General features: G+C 22.5%; 5 protein-coding genes across 5 annotated transcripts; 2 read left to right on the forward strand and 3 right to left on the reverse strand. All coding sequences in view use genetic code 6, as the record gives it.

Annotated features, from left to right (window-relative positions):
• Positions 1–587: 587 nt before the first annotated feature.
• TTHERM_01020830 (transmembrane protein, putative) lies at positions 588–3,741 on the reverse strand. Its single transcript, XM_001025560.2, has 2 exons — positions 1,775–3,741; positions 588–1,722 (listed from the first exon to the last, which is right to left on the reverse strand). Exons 1-2 carry the CDS (start codon positions 3,678–3,680, stop codon positions 689–691), a joined length of 2,940 nt encoding a protein of 979 aa, XP_001025560.2. The 5' UTR covers positions 3,681–3,741; the 3' UTR covers positions 588–688.
• Positions 3,742–4,425: 684 nt separating this feature from the next.
• On the reverse strand, positions 4,426–6,432 carry TTHERM_001020839 (plasma-membrane choline transporter; the record flags this gene model as incomplete). The annotated part of the gene is made up of 1 exon (XM_012800462.1): positions 4,426–6,432. The coding sequence occupies one exon, from the start codon at positions 6,430–6,432 to the stop codon at positions 4,426–4,428; it is 2,007 nt and encodes a 668-aa protein (XP_012655916.1).
• A 2,530-nt stretch (positions 6,433–8,962) lies between these two features.
• TTHERM_01020840 (jacalin-like lectin domain protein) lies at positions 8,963–9,870 on the forward strand (the record flags this gene model as incomplete). Its single annotated transcript, XM_001025561.3, has 2 exons — positions 8,963–9,407; positions 9,632–9,870. The coding sequence occupies 2 exons, from the start codon at positions 8,963–8,965 to the stop codon at positions 9,868–9,870; spliced, it is 684 nt and encodes a 227-aa protein (XP_001025561.1).
• Positions 9,871–12,643: 2,773 nt separating this feature from the next.
• TTHERM_01020850 (hypothetical protein) lies at positions 12,644–15,052 on the reverse strand (the record flags this gene model as incomplete). Its single annotated transcript, XM_001025562.2, has 2 exons — positions 12,644–14,821; positions 14,969–15,052. The coding sequence occupies 2 exons, from the start codon at positions 15,050–15,052 to the stop codon at positions 12,644–12,646; spliced, it is 2,262 nt and encodes a 753-aa protein (XP_001025562.2).
• A 1,034-nt stretch (positions 15,053–16,086) lies between these two features.
• On the forward strand, positions 16,087–19,662 carry TTHERM_01020860 (elongation factor Tu GTP-binding domain protein). The gene is made up of 13 exons (XM_001025563.2): positions 16,087–16,432; positions 16,600–16,748; positions 16,826–16,891; positions 16,965–17,171; positions 17,228–17,675; positions 17,729–17,882; positions 17,953–18,193; positions 18,258–18,358; positions 18,420–18,676; positions 18,738–19,007; positions 19,067–19,203; positions 19,327–19,503; positions 19,561–19,662. The coding sequence occupies exons 1-13, from the start codon at positions 16,144–16,146 to the stop codon at positions 19,645–19,647; spliced, it is 2,583 nt and encodes an 860-aa protein (XP_001025563.2). The 5' UTR covers positions 16,087–16,143; the 3' UTR covers positions 19,648–19,662.
• Positions 19,663–20,046: the final 384 nt, after the last annotated feature.

Here is a 20,046-nt window from a genome sequence, read left to right on the forward strand (position 1 = left end):
TATAAAATATTTTTATTATTTATATTTACAGATAGATAGCAGTAAAGTAATTCAGTTGAATATTGTTTCTAATTTGTTATTTTAATTAATTGAAAAGTAATTCAAATAAGCAAAAAAGTACTTTTGATTTTTATAGTTAATTTTTGTTTGTTTGTTTATTTATTAATTTTCTTTTTTTTTTGATTGTGTTTTGAAAGATATTATAAAACAATGGTATATTATTATTGTTTTATATCGATCCGATATTTATCATTCAATTATTGACTTTTCATAATATTTCTTTTCACTTTATCACTTTATAAATTGAAACAAACAATCAAATAAATAAATAAATTAATATGAATGAATGAACATTACTAGCTTCTAATTAATATTTTCAATTATTAATTGTGAAAATTTTTGATTTTAAAATGTTAATTTTGATTAATTTTCTTTTTTTTTAATAAAAATAGTTAGCACCCATTCAATTATTATTTTTGGAGATGGTCTACCAATAATAATAGTGAATGACTGAGTTTAATTTTATATTTCTTATATGATATAATTTTAAAACAAATCTTAAAATTTGAAACTAAATTTGTAAATTTAAACCATTATATTCTTCTTTTGTAATTTTATATTTTAATACAAATTATATAAAACATTTTTATTTTTAAATTTGTTATGATTATTATAATAAAAATATATTTCACTTAGTCGCATGGTGCTAATCAATTTGATTTTAAATTGATTTAAACATTTGGTTGAATTCTGAAGCATTGCTGGTCTTTATTTTATTAACAGAACTTCTGCTATGATAAGATTCTTTGTGCTTGAGATTTTGTATTTATTCTTTATCACTCTCCTCTGAATTATCTTTAAATATAGGATGATAATAGTCATAGTCATCAAGAAGCTCATTCTTTATGTCTTTGTAGTCTGTCTTAATTTACCTTTTTCTGTATTTTTCAGAAAACATACGATTGTATAAGTCCGCCAATCCTTTTAAAGGGAAATACCTAAATACTAAAGCTATTAAAAAGCCTAAAATTGAGGTATAAAAGAACACAGATTTTTATGGAGAGGGCCAATCAAAGTGCTGTATATTACTTTAGGAAGTTTCAAATTTACTTACAGGCATAAACATTGTAAGCATATTACCAAAAGCAAAATAGACAGAGTATATTTTAAAGCTATTTAGCATATATTTAGCCAAATCGTATGTCAAATAATTTTTGCAAACATATCTCCTGAGTAGAAGATATTTGTCTACCCAAAAGGTTACAACCAAACCTATTATTGAGAGAGGGACACCTATAGGAATAAAAGGAGAAACCGAAGCAGTAAATAGCACAGTCTTATTTACATTTGCATATCTTAAAGCCATGTCAATTGGATGTCCTTCAAACAAACTATTAGCTTCCATTTGAGTCATCGTAGAGGAATCCTTTTCTGCTCTATATCTCATGATAAGTCTATATCCCCAAACAATATCAAACACATTGAATATAGACCCAATATATGAATTAGTAATAAAAAGGAAAAAGAAATCACCCATCAAGCCTTGTGCATCAAATGGGAATTCTTTTGCAGTACTTATAAAATAGTTTACCATATTAGACATCAGTGTGCTAATAACCATATTTACAATAAACATTTTAGTTAATTTTTTTCCAACACTAACAAAGTATTTTGTTTGAACGTTATGCTCCTCATAACTTACACCTTTTCTGATAACAATACCTTTGATAATTATAGTTTTATAACTTTTGTTTATTTTAAATGAATAATTTACCTAATAATGAGTTGAAAAGAGCAACAACTGTGGAGGATGTAAATGATAAAAGCAAAGAAATAAGTTGAGGTTGAACTGATTACTCTCTTTTAATTGCTTTCTTTAAAAAAAGGAGTACAAGAAAAGATATCAGAATCAAAAAGTAAGTCATAATATAGGACAAAATGATATATTTCCATTTCTTACGAGTTGATCCTATATTCGTCCATAGAATATCTGTTGGTTCAGGAGCTTTTCTTACTTTGATAAAGCAATTGTTGAAGTAATAGTCATTAAGTATTTATCTAGATTTTTTAGGAAAAATAACTCTGAAGTATCTAAAGAATTTCTCCTTGTAAGTTAATTTAAAGGCATTTCTTACACACTTAGCAGTTTTAAAACTATTGAAAGTAATAATTGCTCTCTAAGAAAATGTTAACTTCTTTTCATTTGTTTCTGATTCTTCATCGTAGCCTGTAAGCAATTCTTAAAATTCTTTAAGCTTTTAGTCTGTTTATTTTATATCACTTTCTATTTATTCAATTTATTAGTTAATTGTTGCTACTTATTCTTTGAATTACTAGTACTATTGTATAGTATTTCTTATTTTTAGTTCTTAATTTGAATTTTAGCTGTTGTTACTCTGAGAAATTTCTCTGTTACAGCTTTCGATTGGCAAACCTTCTTCATCATCTTTCCTTAAATGCTAAACTAATTAATTTTGATCAAAAGGATCAATTGAATCGCTACTTAATTTAGGCTCACACTTTTTCATCTCAGCTCTTAACTATACTAATTTTTTATTAAGTTTAATTCTTTTTTTGTTATACTTAACTTTGCTTTCATACAATTGAGCATACTCTCTGAGATCATAGAGTTTGTAAGATTTAATTATGTTAAGCTAACTTTCATCTGTGAAATCTTAAAACTTTTTGGAAACTTTATCAAAGAGAAAAGTCTCAAAATCTTTCATATCAAAAGTTTTAGGTAAATGTGTAATAAATACAGAAAAATCACTAATAGAGCAATGAAAAGTTTCTAATTTTTATTTCTTAATCTTTTATTAAATTTTGAATATAGAAATCATAATCATAGAGACAATTAAAAATACTTGGTTACAAATATTTTCAACATTTAATTTCTGTATTTTGTAAAAATTTTAACCTTAAAGTATGTTGAGAAAAGAAAGCATACAAATAAACGAACTATCATTATACTCTTTGCATTGATTTGAATTTACATTTATCACTATACTTGGAATACTAGAAACGAAGAAATGAATTGTCAGTAAAAGTGCACATTACTTTATAAAATCAAAGTACAATGGATAAGTAATTCCTAAGTGCAAAAAATCAATCGTATTACAATCTATTGGTATTTATTCATTTTCAATCAAAAATCCACAGCATGGACATTTTTCTCCTTATTTTTAATCTTGCTAATCAAGTAAGACTTTTTTATTTTCTTCTGATTAATTTCTTATCAAGTCAATGCTATTATCATTTTATTATGAAAAAACTTTAATTGTTCTTTCAACATTATTTGAATTTAATCTATCTTCTTTATTAGAAATTAAATTATTTTATGCTTATTCACATTTTTAATCTCCTTCTACACCGCTAATTACTTTTTATTGCTTCTAATTATCTTCATCAATATCTGCAATGCTAATTTAACTCAAATTTTCCAAACGATCTGTTTTTTTACCATCTTTCATATATTTTGTAGGCCTACAAACTCTTCTTGCCTACCCATGTAGTTTAGCTTCATTCAAATCTGGAGGGCACTTAAAGGGGTCATAAGCTTAAGAAGCTACATGGTTTTACATCATATGACTAATGTTACTAACACCATTTTAAAATCTTCTTTAATTTGTAAAATGTGCAAAATGTCCTTCTGACTAATCACTTGATTGACTTCTTTTCATATTATTGTGTGATTATTAATTACTAAACTTTATGAATATTATTAATTAATTAATAAAAAAAGAGAGTATTAATTATTATTATTATTTGACTTTATCACTTAATTTGCTAAAATATAGCAAACCAAGTATTATATATGTTCATAATATTTTTTTTAATTTACTTACAAAATATTTTAGGTTTTTTAAATAGTTAATAAAAATTGAGATAATATTATCTTAAAATAAAGGCTTTTAATTTAATCCTACTTCCTTATGACTCAATTTTTTATAAGTATTAAAAATATAATAATTTTAGTTTAGGAAAAAATGAAATTGTAAATTTTATTTAATGAATGAATGATTGTCTTTAAAATAATAAATTTGAATATTGTTTATTAAGAGCATAATTATAACAAATAAACAAAAAGTATAATAAAAATAAATTTAATTAATTAAGAAAAATAGCAAAATTTTAATTGTTTTTGACTTTATTAATGGTTTTTTTTTTCTTAAATGAGTAAAATATTTTTAATATAAATTATTTAATTTAAAAAAATTTTTAGATGCAAATTATATTTTTTATTTATTAGCAATTATTTCTATTTAATATTTAAAAATTTTCCTAATTCCAAAATAAAAAAGAAATTGGATTAAATTTATTTGAAAGGTTCAAACAGTTAAAAAAAAATTCAATTTAAATTGAATTTGAAAAAATATTTTTATAAAATAGCAAATTAATATTTTTTAATTTATAAATTATCCATTATCATAATTATAAAGCAAATACTATTACAGGTGGATCAGCAGTAATTTTATTAATAAAATCCTCAAATTTGTTTAATTATAATTCATTACTAATAAACTATCTATGATCATGGTCGTTAGGATATTAGAAGACTAGGTAATAAACTATAAATGTACTGTAAATTGAGCCGTACATATTTACATAAAGCAAAGAAATCACATAGCTGATTATAAACATAAAAGCAATCGGCACCATTATAGTTGATACCTAAAGAGAACTACTGGAAAAAATTGCTAGTGTAAAACTTAATCCTACAATAAAGCAAATTGAGTATTTTATTTGATTTTCAAAGGTTTCTCCTTCATCAAGCATATCTTCAAACCAAAAGGCTGTTTAGTCTATTAGTTTTTACATCTTTATACCAGCTTCGGAAAATCCAATTTGATTAGATATACTATAAAAGAATCCATAAGGCTACAGACCTTTCAATAATTCATTTCCTTCATACCACTAACAAAGACTTCTTTGAATTTTCATGAAGGAAGTATGAGGAATTTCTTCATCTCTAGGTATTCTACTTTAATTTAATAGTATGTCTTGTCTAAATTTATCTAATTTACGCTAATAAGATGTGTCAATTGATTCTAATATTGATCTTGGAATATACAATAGAAAATATAAAATTGAGCATTTTGCTATTGTGCCAATCCTAAATTAGTACATTTTTGTAACTTCAGTGCTAAATATTTCCTTTAAACCTCTAATACGATCTTGATCAAATCCTTCGTGATTTCTTTCATTTCTAATATTCATTTCCGAAATAGATAAATAGTATACAAGATATTCACAGAATTGGAGAATAAAAATGAATATCCAAAAAAATCCAACAAATAAAAATATCATCAGAAAATATGCAAAACCACTTGTTTTGAATTATTCAAATGGCCATCCTTGATCATCGCTTTTAGTGCTACCTAATGAAAATAAATTTAAAACTACTCTAAAAAACAGAAGGGATATGAGTATAAAAATGGCAAAAGCAAAAATAGGCAAGTATATGAGATTCTAGCATTTTATAATATCAGAAATAAATTCTAACATAGTGTTTCTCATTTTTTTTATTTATCCCTTTGTTTATTCTTCTGTGTTACTTTCTAAAAATGATTTGATGTATAAGATGCCATTCACAAAGCAAATGATTGAAATTAGTAAATTTCCTACAAATGAAGAATTGCTAGAATCTACTTCTTGCATAAGTTTGTCCTTATCACCAATAACATTTTTATCATCTGGCTATGATGCAGTTGCTAAGTGCAAAGTTCTAAAAAGGAATAAAGTTCCAAGAAGCATGAAACCAACAGTACTTAGGAAGAAGTAAACTTTTATAGATTGATTAACCATGCTCTTTTAATCAATGATGTACTTTGTTGCAAAACTCAAAACGAAAGCAAGCAAACCGAAGATAACTAAATAAGGGAATGTGGCATAGACATCGCTAAGAATCTAATCAATTTTGCTTATATGAAGAGCTTCAAATATAAGTTTGTAATACCCTACATTTTTAGGCATACAAACTTTTCCTAAGTAAACAGCTGTGTCATATAGTAAGACTTCTTCACTTCTATCATTAGATCTGGGAATGTTAAAATTGCAAGATTTTACAACTGAATTAACATAGCAATCAAGTTTATCATTTAATTAAGGCTAAACAGAATAAACTTTGCATTCCTTTACACATACAGTCCTACTCAAATATTGCTTGCTAGGAGTAACAAAATAAATGTATGGATAATCTTTTAAATCACCTTAGCCACAGGGGTTTCCATCAGGGTCTACTGGATTAGAAAGCTTATGAGGATCACCAATAATCACTATTATAAAGCTTAATAATAAAGTAATGCTTGTAACAATGTAAAAAGCATGCTTCCAACTTGGATCTGTATCTATTGGTTATTAATTAACTGATGGCTCTGGTTATGGCTAATCTGAGCTTGCTTATCCTAAATTAGATTTATATCTACTATTCATTTTTTTATTTTTTATCTAATATCTTATTTTTCAGTAAATAATAATTATTATTTGTAATCTTAACAGTCAATCTGCTAATAGCTAATTTAATAAAAATTTTGAGCAAAATATTGTACTTGTTTGCACACATAAAATAAATTAAGAATGGATCAATTTTAAAATAAATAATTTTTTATTTATTTTCATGATTTCTCAAAAAAATTTAAGATATTATCAATCCATTTAAAAACAATAATAATACATCTTGTTAAATAAATTTATTTATTTCATATTACTGAATTTAAATTTGATTGATTCATATAAGGAAAAAATATCCTAAATGTTTATTCATTTATTTATCTATTTATCTATCTATCTATCTTTGCTTTTTAAACTACATTTAAGAAAGTTTTATTTTAAGCTGGCTCATTATGAAAAATAAGATATTACATTAGCTTTTTAAAAAAATCTACTAAATCAATAAAAAAATTTATTTCGATGCTAACTTTATTTGAATAAATATCATATAAGACTAAACAATAAAAACATTAGAGCACAATACATGAAGCGAAAAAGGTATTTTCATTAATTTATGTTATCCTTTAGATATTTAAATGAACTATGTTTAAGCAATTTTAAATAGAATTTTACAACTTATTTTTCAAATAATTTTTAAGTTGAAATATGAAAGACTTAATAATCAAGCAATAGTTAAAATAAGATAGATATATTCGCTTTTTATTATCAGCAAATAAACTTAGGCTTCTTTAATCTTAGGATTAATAGAAAAAGTAGCCTTTAAATGCTTATCAAAAATATTAAATACTTTACAGAAAGCTTTAATAAAGCACATTTTGAATGATATCTTTCCTACAATGTAGAATTTTTATAAAAAATTAATATTTTCTAATTTTTGAATTCAGTTAGTACCTTTCTAGCACATATGCTAATTATATTTTTCTAATCTCAGTTAAAATTTATTTTCATATAATTTCATAAAATTTTCTTTAAATATTTTATACTAAATATCTAATAGCAGAAATACTATTTTAAAGTTGATTAAGTTTTTGTAAATTAAGCAATAAGCAGTATTATAAAACTATGAATTGAATAAGATTTTATTTTGCTATTAAATTTCTATTTGTTTTTAGATAAATTAAAATTATTTTTAATTTACTCAAAAATATCTAAAACTTATTAACATTTTTAGAAAAGATTTAATTGTAAATTTATAAAAACAATTTAAATATAAAATAAAAAATTGATCTAAGTTAACAAGGTTCATAATTTTTTTACCCTTTTTCTTTAAATTAGAATTGCTAAAAATAGTTATTACATCAAAATCGTTATAAAAATTAAATTTATTTTAGATTATTTTGTGAAGCTTTTTATAAATGATACCTTAATATTATTTAAATTAAAGAGTGAATCAAGTATTCGTTTATTATAAATGTTAAAAAATATTTTGGATACTATTAATAATATGGCATTATTAAATACCTTAAAAACTTTAATAAATCTTCACCTAATTATGAAAACAATGATAGGTAAAATAAAATCAAAAACTCATGTTAATTTACCTATTTATTTTTGGATTTGTTTTGCTAAATATTACATATTTAAAATTTAGAAATATAAAATCTAAATTTTAACTATCTCTTTAGATTAATAGCTCAGATTTTGAGGCTAGAAACTGTTTACCTAAATTTATTTTCTAACATTATTAGAAAGAAATTTGTTAAAAATTGTAATTTGATTAAGTAACTTTTGATATTAAGAAGTATTTAATTATATAAAATTACAATTTACAAATAGGCATTATTTTATATTTAAATTTAATTTGCATCTTAAAAAGTGTAAATCAAACGCTCTTTTAGTAAATATCTTAATACTGTAATTAATCACTCTTAAAAATATATATTCTAAATATCTTCTTATTATTTAAGTATCTCAAGGAGGAGATTATTTATATTTGAGTAATTTTAATAAAATCAAATCAATTATAAAACTTGAGAAAGACAATTTTAAATTAAAAAAATATGAAAAAAACTGATTTATATTTATTATAAAAATATATCAGTTAAATTAAGTTTGTTTTTAGTATGGTTTCAACGAAAATTTAGGAAAAAAATTTATAGTAAATATTAAAAAGCAAAACTAACAGAAAACACTATGATTGATAGTGAATTATAATATTAAAAAACATTCCCAAGTAATATGTTATGTGTAAAATATTGGATTACGAAGATTTTTATTAATTAGGAACTGACTGATGATTCTGATTATATATTATTTATATAGGAATTAACAATATTACCAATATTTTATGCAAAATCTGTTTTTATTATTAATCATTAATGAATGTAATTAATTATAAATCAATTATAATTTATAAAATACCAAAACAATATCAAATCACTCTACATTGTAAAGTAGAAGAGCTACGTAAAAAATCCTCATTTTCTTTCTTGAAAATATAAAAGAGTCGACTCCTGAATTTGAAAGGCCACTTACTCATTTTAAGTAGCATTAATAATAAATAATAATTCACATGGGTTGCGCTTCTATTAAGTCATAGCCTTTAAATAAAAGATATGATAACACTATGATCATTGGCAATAGCATTTTGAGTGAAACCTCTACAAAGACAGATGACGAGGAAGAAATTAAAAAGAGAGGCTAATTTACAAAAATAAGTGCAATTAGAGTTTCTCATTCTAAAAGCAATATAGAGAGCATTTAGTTAGCATATGAATTAGACTGTGGTACGATTATCACAGGTTTCAATCACCATAAACCTGATTTTTCCAAAGAGAAAGAATCTCCTGAAGAACCCAAAAAGAGCCTGAGTCAAGAGTTAAAGTCAATAAATAGAAAAATTAAAAGCGCTAGCAACCTAACAAAATCGAGTATATCTAGCTCGAAAGAGTAGCTGAAGAATGAAGTTTTCGAAATTTTGGAAGATGACTATCTTCAAGAAATATCAGGAAGGATAGGTAATGTTTGATACAAAACAAACAAAAATAATTCATTTATTTGTATTTGTTTTTATCTTCACATGATTTAAATTTTTAATATTTTAATCAATTAAAAAAGTGTTGTTTCTCTCTCAACCAAAAAAAATAATAAAATTCTAACTATTTAATTATTCGATAAGTTTTGCCTGTTAGTAAAAATTTCATTAAAATTTGCTTTATTCTTTTATTATTTATAATATCAGGCAAGCAAGTAGAACAGCTCACTTTCAAGACATACAGAGGCTAACAAATCACCTTTGGTAATGGCAAGAAAGGTAAAATCTTTTAAGTAAAACTCTCTAATGAAACATTTGGACCATTCACAACTAACCATGAACTAAACTCTTTTAAAATACCTATATTACCTATACCTTAATCATTTATTTAAGGAAATAACCAAATATTAAATACAAACACCTACTAAAGACATAGGACTAACTGATAAAAAATGCATTTGCATTTATATGAACTATATTTAGAGTTTAATTAAGAATGTTTTCTTGTATTAAAGTCAATGATTTAGAAATAAAAAAAATAAATTAGATTAGGCTGACTAAATTATTAAGAAACTATCTATATATGTTAGATAACATACTTTAACCCTTAATAATAAGAAATTAATAAATGCAATCTAGTAGTTCATAAAATATTAAAATTTTATTTTACTGATTTAATTAGCTAAACCAAATAAAAAGAGCTTGATTGATTATTTTACTAAAAATTCAAAAACTCCATATTAAATTCGAAAATTAACAATAAAAATAAAATTATAATATTTACTAAAAAAAATATAATATAAACTCCACATATAAAATATTAATTAAAATTATATAAAAACTATTTTTACTTATATTTATTTCTACATACTATCACTTATATAAAACTTTAATATAATTCATTTTTTTTCCTAAACAATTAATTTTTAATAAAAATTTTAAATGGATATTTAAAAGCATATTTAAAATAATAATATGAAAATACTTTAAACTTATAATATAATTTTCAGAAAATACATTATTAGTTTATAAATAATTATCAAAACTACTTAGAGGAATTTAGAGGAATGACCTTATAAATTTTTTAATTATTTGATTAAATGATAATTTGAAGCTTATAAAATTCTACATAAAAGGATATTTTTTGAAAGAACTTTTAAATTTTTTATGGAAATATAAATTTAAAAAAAATACAGTAATTAGGTTAATAATTTAAAAATTAATATTTTGTTTTAAATTCTTCTTTATTTTTATTTTATTTTTTATTTTAAGCTTTTTATTATTTATTTGTATTTTGATTTTCTTTTTTTATGTTTAAATTTTATTTTTATTTATTTCTTTATTTTTTTTTAACATTTTTTATTTAGTTGATTATAAAGTAATCTAATTAATTTCAAGAAGTCTTAATCTAATTTTTCTGAGCGATGAGAGATGAATTGAAGAGCTAATCTTTTTTATATTAATTAGTTTAATAAAAATTTAAAATAAAGAGAAGCGATTTCTATTTGATTTTTTGATGCTACCAATTATCTTAATTTTGATAATTTTTTGGAATGAAAAAATAACAATCTAAATAATTAAGAAATCAAATCAGCTAAAATTTATAAGTGTGAGAAATTCCAATAGATTTTTTGAGCTGAAATGATTTTTCGCAAAAAACTTAGATTTTGAAAATTTCATTTATTTTTTAAAAACTTATTATTTAGATTGTTTTTTTTTCTTTTATTTTTTGTAATAATTTAATCAATTTATTTCTTTTTAATTAATTATAATTATTTGCATCATTAATTTCCCTTTTTAAAAAAACCTGAAGATTTTAAAAGATCAGAAAATTCTTTTTTTAAAATACAAATTTGAAATTAATATAAAAAGGGAAGAAGTTCAAACAACCTTAGAAATATAAAATTAATTAATTAAAAAAACAAAAGAAAAACATCACCCAAAATTAAGATGATAAATATAGTCAAGAAAATAGTTTTTAAATCCACCATAATACAGAATCTAATTTGAAGAAAAATCTTTGTTTCTTTACGCTCAAATCGCAGCAGCGTTTAGCCTCTTACGAGGCAAAGAAATAATTATTCTATTCAATTTGATTCAGTTTATTTTAATATTCTTTGTGATTAATATTTAAGCTAGTTTTATTAATCCTATAAGATACGATTACCACCCATTAAACATACTTTTCTATGACTTAAAATATCTTAATTTAATAGCATGTCCTTGAGACATGAGGAATTTCAAAATCACTAAAAACACCAAAAATTTAAAATTTTAATGAATGAATCAACTTAATTTCTCTTAGACATATTTTATTTATTTTGAATTAGAGACTATTTCCTTAGATATGCTGATATTTTTTAAAAAATAAAATTTTCTTAGATATTAATAAAAGCTAAATAAATAAAAATTTATTAAAAATAAAAAATAATAAAATTATGAATTAATTAAAAAATAAATAATAACAACAAATAATTAAATAAATAAAAAAAGAAATAAAAAGTAAAAAATAAAAAATAAAATAAATTAAAATAAAATAAAGAAAATAAAATATAAGTTTTAAATTGTGATTAATTTTTCAGACTTTAGATTTATCTTTTGTAAAATTTAAGAAAAATTGGGTTTTTTGATTGATAATTTTGAATACATTTAATATTAAATATTTATTTCTTTAATTACTTATCTTATTTTCTTAAAATCATTTTGTTAATTAAAAATATTAATAAAATAACTTTTGTTAATTTACATATTTTAATAAATTTTATTTTCCTATTTTTGGTCTTCTAATTTCTTTACTTTTATTAAATAATAATTTGCAATATTTTTAATGTATAATTTAATGATGATGATATCTTCTTTTTACAATTTTATTTCATATTTTGATATGAATTTTATTAACCAAATTATATTAAAAAAATAAAAGTATTAAGTAGTTGTAATAGATTATTTTACTATTTATTATTAGGATTTATAGAATTTAATATTAAAAGATAAGTTGCTAATATAAATACTTAAATGTACATTAAATTTATTAAATCTTTTATTTTAAACATTTTTTTAATATAATTTTCAAAGTTCTGTTATGTATGAGTTTATTTTTTTTTTATTTATTTTATATAATCTCTAAGAATAAGTTAAAAATGATGTATTATAATAAGAAATTATTAATCAAGCAACAACTATGGCTTCAAATTAAACATTCTAAAATTTTATTTTTTTTCATTCATTTTATGAAAAAATAGTATCTGGAATATTTTGATATGACTAAATATTAGAATTTGTACAGCTTTTAAAGGCTTTTTCAATTTGAATTTAAGCCGATGCATTGTATAAGTTGTTAGAATTCATTGAGGATGATGAGGGATTGTTTGAATTTTGGTTGATTGTTCTGATGTTAAACTTTCCATTTTTTTATAAGCATTTCAAATTTATTGAATTTTTCAAATTATTATTTTTAGATCTTTCTCTACTAGAGTTTCTAGGCTTGTTGTTTTTATTACTGTATCTTGTACTTGCAAATTAAGCTTCTACATTTTATGTCATCTATTCAGGATTATTCAAACTATTTAATCCAATTAAATTGTTACAAACTTACTATTTTAATGATAACTAATTTTTAATGCTACTTAAATCTTAAGATAGATTTTTTTTATGTTAAAACTTTTATGTGAATTGATTAATTATGCTATTGTTGTTATTTGTGTCATTTTATGAATTTTAAGCTAGAGAACTTAAAAAAGAATTTTTTTAGGTATTTTATGACTTATTTGTCATATTAAATATATATTTTGTAGTTTTTAAATTTAGATTGTTATGGCTGGATAAAGAACTGCTTGCTGCTTCTTGTAAAGAAATTTTTCTATTCATTATACAGTTTTCTTTATTAATGGCGTTGGAGCCTTTATAATTTAATTTGAACATATCTTCGTTCAAGATACCTTGGTTAAAAGACTTTTTAGATAATGGCTGTGTATTTTAAAGAGATTTCGATCCTTCCCCTAATGTATTTATACTTAGATTAGTGTTGTTACATAACTAAAATAGCTACTAGTTATTACTGCTTGCGTTATTTTAATTTATTTCTTCAGCTTATTCAATTAGGTAATTGTTTTAATGCTGAGATTATTGGGATTTGCTAGATATTTTTACAATTTTTCTTTTTGAATTACCTTTTTGAATTTATTTTTTTTGATTTAAAGAACTATTGTTGTTATATGATGTATATGATTACTAAAAAGCTTTATTTTACAGTGCTTAGTTATTATTTTTAGTTGAGTTTTGACCAATTTAGTTTAATGCATTTTAGAAGAAAGAGGTCTAAGTTGAAGATAAATGATTATTACTTCCAGAGTGGTTGGTCATTGATGATGTGTTTGTTTATAAATTTATATATGAAATATTAGATTTAGATCTTTGATGATGATGTAAATTATAGTTTTCATTAACAAAATTTGAACTGCTGTTATTATTTCCCATTTTAGATGCATTTCCTTACTAGCCATAAATGTCTGTATTATAGTAATTATCTTTATCCTAATTTATTGTTATAGTTTAATGAGTTTCAATATATTTTATATTAACAGAGTTTTCTTTTTTGCTCTTCTCTTCATCACCCATCTTGCTATTTGTTTCTTATTAAGTTTAAATATTTTTAGAATTAGGAGATGAAACAAATATTGAGAGATTTCTTTTTTTAGCAATTTTTTAACCTACTGAAGGTAGGGTGCTTACATTTTAGCTCACTTTTGACATTTGAGTAGGGGAATTTACTGATTATTATTGTTATTTAGGTTATTCTACCTTTTTTATTTGATCTATTTTTTCAGTTTAATTAGGTATGTTTTAAGTTATTTTCTAGGGTTTTAGACATTCAATATTTTACTATTAACCTACTTAATTTACAGTATTTACTTGCTCTGCAAAATAGGCATCTCTTTCAGCTCTAGTGTTAAAAATGGGTTTGTTAGTTAAATTATTTACAGGTTTATTAACTGAACATTTTATTTATTCCTAATGAGACTCTTTCTCAATTTAATTATGATATGTCTAGTTTTCAGTTTATTTACATTGTTCTTGTGTTTTCAATTTTTACTGCTATTATTAGCGCTACTTTTCTTATAGGGCTATGGCTTCGAACATGAAAATAAGAGATTTTTGAGCTTAAACCTCCTTGGGCTTAGGAATTTACTTATCAAATTTAACTTCAAATAGTTGTGAAAAGTTATCAAATATAAAATCGCTATCTAATTAGAATTTTAGACTAGAAGATTGTGTTGGAATCGTTGAATAGGTTGATTATTCGAAGTGAAGAGAAGATCTGTGACCTCTAATAGCACCTGTACTTTGCTAGTAGTCGTTACCTATTCTACTTGAACTGGGAGAGTCAGCTGAACTATTCTTTAAATAAATGTTAAATTACAATTATGATATTGTATAAGTGTTATTTGAACAAATATGAAATATCTGTTTCTTTTTATTAATGATGTAAAGATTTTCTTAACATTAATTTTGATAATTTAGTAAAAGAGATGAATAATAACTTACCATATTGTCATCTTATCGGCTGTTACATGTAGTCTGTTAGCTTGATATATTACAAGTATTCTTAATGATTTGTAGGCTCATCATATGCTTAATGGGGTGATGAGATTTAAAGTATCTGTTTATCTTTTATTTATTTATTTAATTTGTTAATGAAATACTCTCAAATCAGTAAGGGATTAATCAAATTTTGTAAATTAATTAAATTTCATACGCTTTTAACAATCAAATTTATTGAACATGAAAAAAGAAAGGAATTAACAACCAGATTTAGTATAAAAAACATCTTAAATTTTCATAGTAATTATTATTTTTAAAATTTCGCTGATTATTTACTAAAAATTATTCATTTTCAAATGAACACCAATATATTTTTATTATTATCATTAAATGTATTTTTGTATTTTGTTTTCTATATCTTGTAAATAAATAGTTTTTATTTTTAAATACTTTGATGCTGCCATTTAAATCAATCAATCAATTAAAATATCTTATTAATTTCAATTTATTAGTTTATCTACTATTCTAACAGCTATAAGTAATTGAATGGTTGAATTATTATTTTAATTTGTTATTTTATATCTTTCTTTCTTTACTTTCAATTATTTTAAATTTTTACATGAAGAAATTTTATTTTTCTTTTCAACTCAATTTATCTTTTAGCTTTCTTTATTATCTCATCAATTTAAAAAAACTTATAAGTTAATTTACCAAATATTTAAAATAGATTCGTAAGTTAATTTATTATCCTTCTTTCTATAAAGTCATCCAATTCTAATATTTTTTTCTTCTATAAATTAAATTTATCTCCTGTAACCCATATTCAAATAAAATAATTTTTTAATTTTTAAAAACTTTTTAATCAATAATTTTATTTAATATTAAAATGAATAAATAAATACATATTTTTCTTTTTTTTAAAAATTCCAACAGAATTATCGATGAAGATATTAGAATAAACAAATTTATTTAGTTTTTTATTTATTTATTAAATTTTAAATTATTTTATTTTATGAAAGCAAAAAAAATAAAATTAATTATGTTAAGAAAAATAAATTAAAAAGAAAGTCAAAAATAAAATTTTTATTTTATTTAAAAAAATAATCTATTTTAGGAATATCTTAAATTTTAACCTTAGATTAAATTTTAAAAAAGCAAAAATATCAATTTTATTAAAAATGATACGCCAAATTTATTAAAAATCAATAAAGTTATAAAATAGTTTATATAAGCAATCCTTTTTTAATGGATAAAAGCCTGAAAAATGTTTTTCAAATAACATTAAAGATCGTATCAAGAAAGAAAGAATGGAAAGGCTTAAAAGGGAAAGCATTTATTTCCCTACAGGAACATCTAATGATTTAGAAAAAATACGTAACATAGGTATTATAGCTCATATAGATGCAGGAAAAACAACAACAACTGAAAGAATGCTTTATTACGCAGGAGCACTAGTAGAGCCTGGAGGTAATATTTATATGTCTATAAGAATATAGAATTAATTTTAAAATAAATTTTGTGCTACTTACTTATTTTAACATTTAAGCTAATTAGTAGAGAATAAACATGAAAATTCTAAGCTTTAAAAATTTCAGATATTAGCTTTTTAAAAAAATATATTATAAAAATTATAGAGGTTCATGATGGTAACACTGTGATGGATTATTTATAATAGGAAAGAGATAGAGGTATTACTATACGTGCAGCTGCTATTTCATTTAATTGGAATAATTATTAATTTAATCTTATTGATACTCCTGGTCATATTGATTTTACAGGAGAGGTAATAGGTTTAAATTTATCTTGAATAAAATAGATACAAGCTAAATAATTTATACTTTTACTAAAATAATCAAATAGGTTGAACGTTCACTTAGGGTTCTTGATGGAGCAGTCGCTATTTTTGATGGTGTTTCAGGTGTTTAGGTATTCATTTATATAACTTTAAGTGATAAATTTAAGTCATAGAAATTTCTCTTTTATATTTAAATGAAACTAGACTTAGAGTGAAATGGTGTGGTTGCAATCAAATAAATTTAATATTCCTCGTTTAGCATTCATAAACAAAATGGATAGAAATGGCTCTAATTTAGACTCAACATTATAATCTATCTAAGACAGGCTAAATATTGACCCACTTATTTTGTAAGTACCTATTGGAGATAGCGATTAATTTAAGGGTGTTGTTGATCTCATACATATGAAAGTAAATTAAAAATTAATGTTTATAATGAGCTATAATTTAATTTTTTACTTAATAAGAAAATTATTTGGTTAGATTAAATGGGAAATACTGTGGACATTTCACCAATATCTAAAAGTGATATGAAGCTTTATGATTAGGCACATATTTATAGAGAAAAGTTGTTAGAAACTATTTCTTTATATGACGAAGAGCTAGGAGAAAGAATTCTAGAAAACCAAGAAAGTGTAAATGAATAAGAACTTGAAATGAGTATAAAGAAGATTTTGCAAAAATATCCTAAGGATACTAGTGCTGTATTATTGGGATCCTCATTAAAGAATAAGGGCATATAACCTCTCATGGATTCAATCATTAAATATTTACCCTCTCCTGTGGAAAAAACCCCAGTTTTCAATATTGATAATCCTTCTTAGATTAGAAAGCCCTTACCAAATGAGAAGTTAAGTGCTTATGTATACAAAGTTATAAATGATGTTTAAAAAGGCCCTCTCACCTACGTTAGAGGTAATTTTAGTTTCGAGAAAAATAATTAATGAATACATATAATAATTTATAAGTATATTCTGGTACTTTGTAAAACCGTCAAGGATTATAAATATCTGAAAGTTCAATATAAGAAAAGCCTCAACAATTATGGAGAGTTAGAGCTGATAACTATGTTTAAATAAATGAAATAGCTGCAGGAGATATTGCTGCTATTTCTGGCTTAAAGTAAATAACCATATTTTAAATTAAATAAATATTTCCTTTCATTAATATATATTTACTCATAATTTATTAGATACACAAAGAGTGGTGATACTTTAGTAGATAGTAAGGATAATGAAAGATTTATATTGGAGTAATTATAAATGCCTTAACCTGTATTTATGGCTAGTTTGGAGTATAACTCATTAAAAGATAAGCCTTTAATAGATTAAGCTCTTTAAGTCATTTGTAGAGAAGATAATTCCTTGTTAGTAAAAGACGATAACGAAACAGGATAAATTATTGTTTAAGGATTAGGAGAGTTACATTTAGAAGTAACATTTTTATCATTTTTAAATTTTTGGTATAAGTATTTTAAAATAATATTTTAATATTAAGATATTAAGAGATAGATTAGAAACTGAGTTTAATTTACCTACAAAATTGGGAAAAATGAGAGTTACTTATAGAGAAAGTATATCTGAACCTTACGAGATAACGTAAATAAACAAAAATCAAATATATTGATGGAATTAATTTATTATTTGAACATGAAAAAAGCTACACATTTGAAAAAATGATGAAAGGAAAACCTGCATACTTTGAACTAAATCTTAAAGTGGAACCAATTGAAGTGGAAGATGCTCAAACAATGAAGGACTCTTAAAAAGTAAAGGACAAGTTAAATAAGCAAGAAGAATTTTTAAAAGAGCACAATAACCAAATAATATTTGGATTCAAGCGTGATCCTGAATTTGATGGATTTTATAGAGAATTTAAGAAAAGAATTTAATAAAAGCAAAGTAATAAAAAAGGAGGTAATTTAGACTTAGAAATATTAAAATAAATTTTCTGATTGTTTTAATAATAATTCAAAAGAGAGGGATATTGAAGAGACTGTTGAGGTTCAAAAGGAAGAGTCTAAAACATTTACAGAAATTTAACTTGAAAAGCTTAGATTTATTAAGAATCCTGAGAAACTAACTGAAGTAGATAAATTATAAGATGATTTTGGTGAAGAAATATTATATAGCTTATCAGGTATTGATTTCGACTTATTCTATGCTTTAGAATAAACAATATATAACGGATTACAAAGTGGATCTATTTTAGGTTATCCCTTAATTAATTGTAGAGTAACTATTCTAGGTAATTTATAAAACTAACTTATTAATTCTATTCTAATAATATTATTAATTCATTAAAAGGTGGTAAATTCTCGTTAAAAAGAACAACTGAAGTTGTTGTTCAAATGTGTACTGGTGAATTAATGTAGGAATTAATTGAAAACAGCTCTCCTCAGCTTTTAGAACCTGTTATGGATGTAGAAATCTCAACTCCAACAGTAATATATTAAATTTAAAAAAATTAAAAAAATTTTTTTAGCTAAAATATGTGTTATATTTTTTATAAATTCCCCCCTTTATAGAATTTAAATTTTATTTAATTGCTTTTTAATCAATTTAAGGAATTTTCGAGAGAGATTATTAACGATATCAGTTCCAACAAAAGAGGTAGAATTGGAGAGATGGTGGAAGAAAAAAGTAGATTTGGATCTATGTCTCCCAATAGAACAACTATTAATGCTATTGTTCCATTATCTGAAACAGTTGGTTATACTACTTTCTTAAGATCAATATCAAAAGTAATTTTATTCTTATCCTATTTTGGTGATATTAAATATATGAAATAAATAATAAAGGGAGAAGCTAGCTTTTTGATGAAATTCAAAAACTTTGAATTTGTAGGAGGATAAAAGCAAAAAGAAATTGTAGAAGGAGATTTTTGAATTGAAATTTATTATTAATAAAAATATATTAAAATTGGTTAATATAAATTTAATTTAAGAAATACATTTTATTTATATTTATATCAAAAACTCATTCATTTTAGTTCAATTATATATTGTATTTTTAATAGCTTATCATTACACAAATTATAATTTAAATGAATCCATTTTAAAAAATATAATTATAAATGCTCATATAATAAAATAATTATCTTTACTTGATTTTTTAAATAGTTTTAAATTTGTCTAACTAATTATTTTAGAATCTAAATTCAAAGTTGTTCAAGTAAAAGAAATTTTTAGTTTTGTTCTAGTAACAAATATATATGATGAAATTTGAAGAAAAAACACATAGAGAGGACAAAATGATGCTATTATTAAAAAATTTAAAAAAAAACA

This window comes from Tetrahymena thermophila (assembly GCF_000189635.1).
Source record: "Tetrahymena thermophila SB210 genomic scaffold scf_8254194, whole genome shotgun sequence".
Classification (NCBI taxonomy): Eukaryota; Ciliophora; class Oligohymenophorea; order Hymenostomatida; family Tetrahymenidae; genus Tetrahymena; species Tetrahymena thermophila.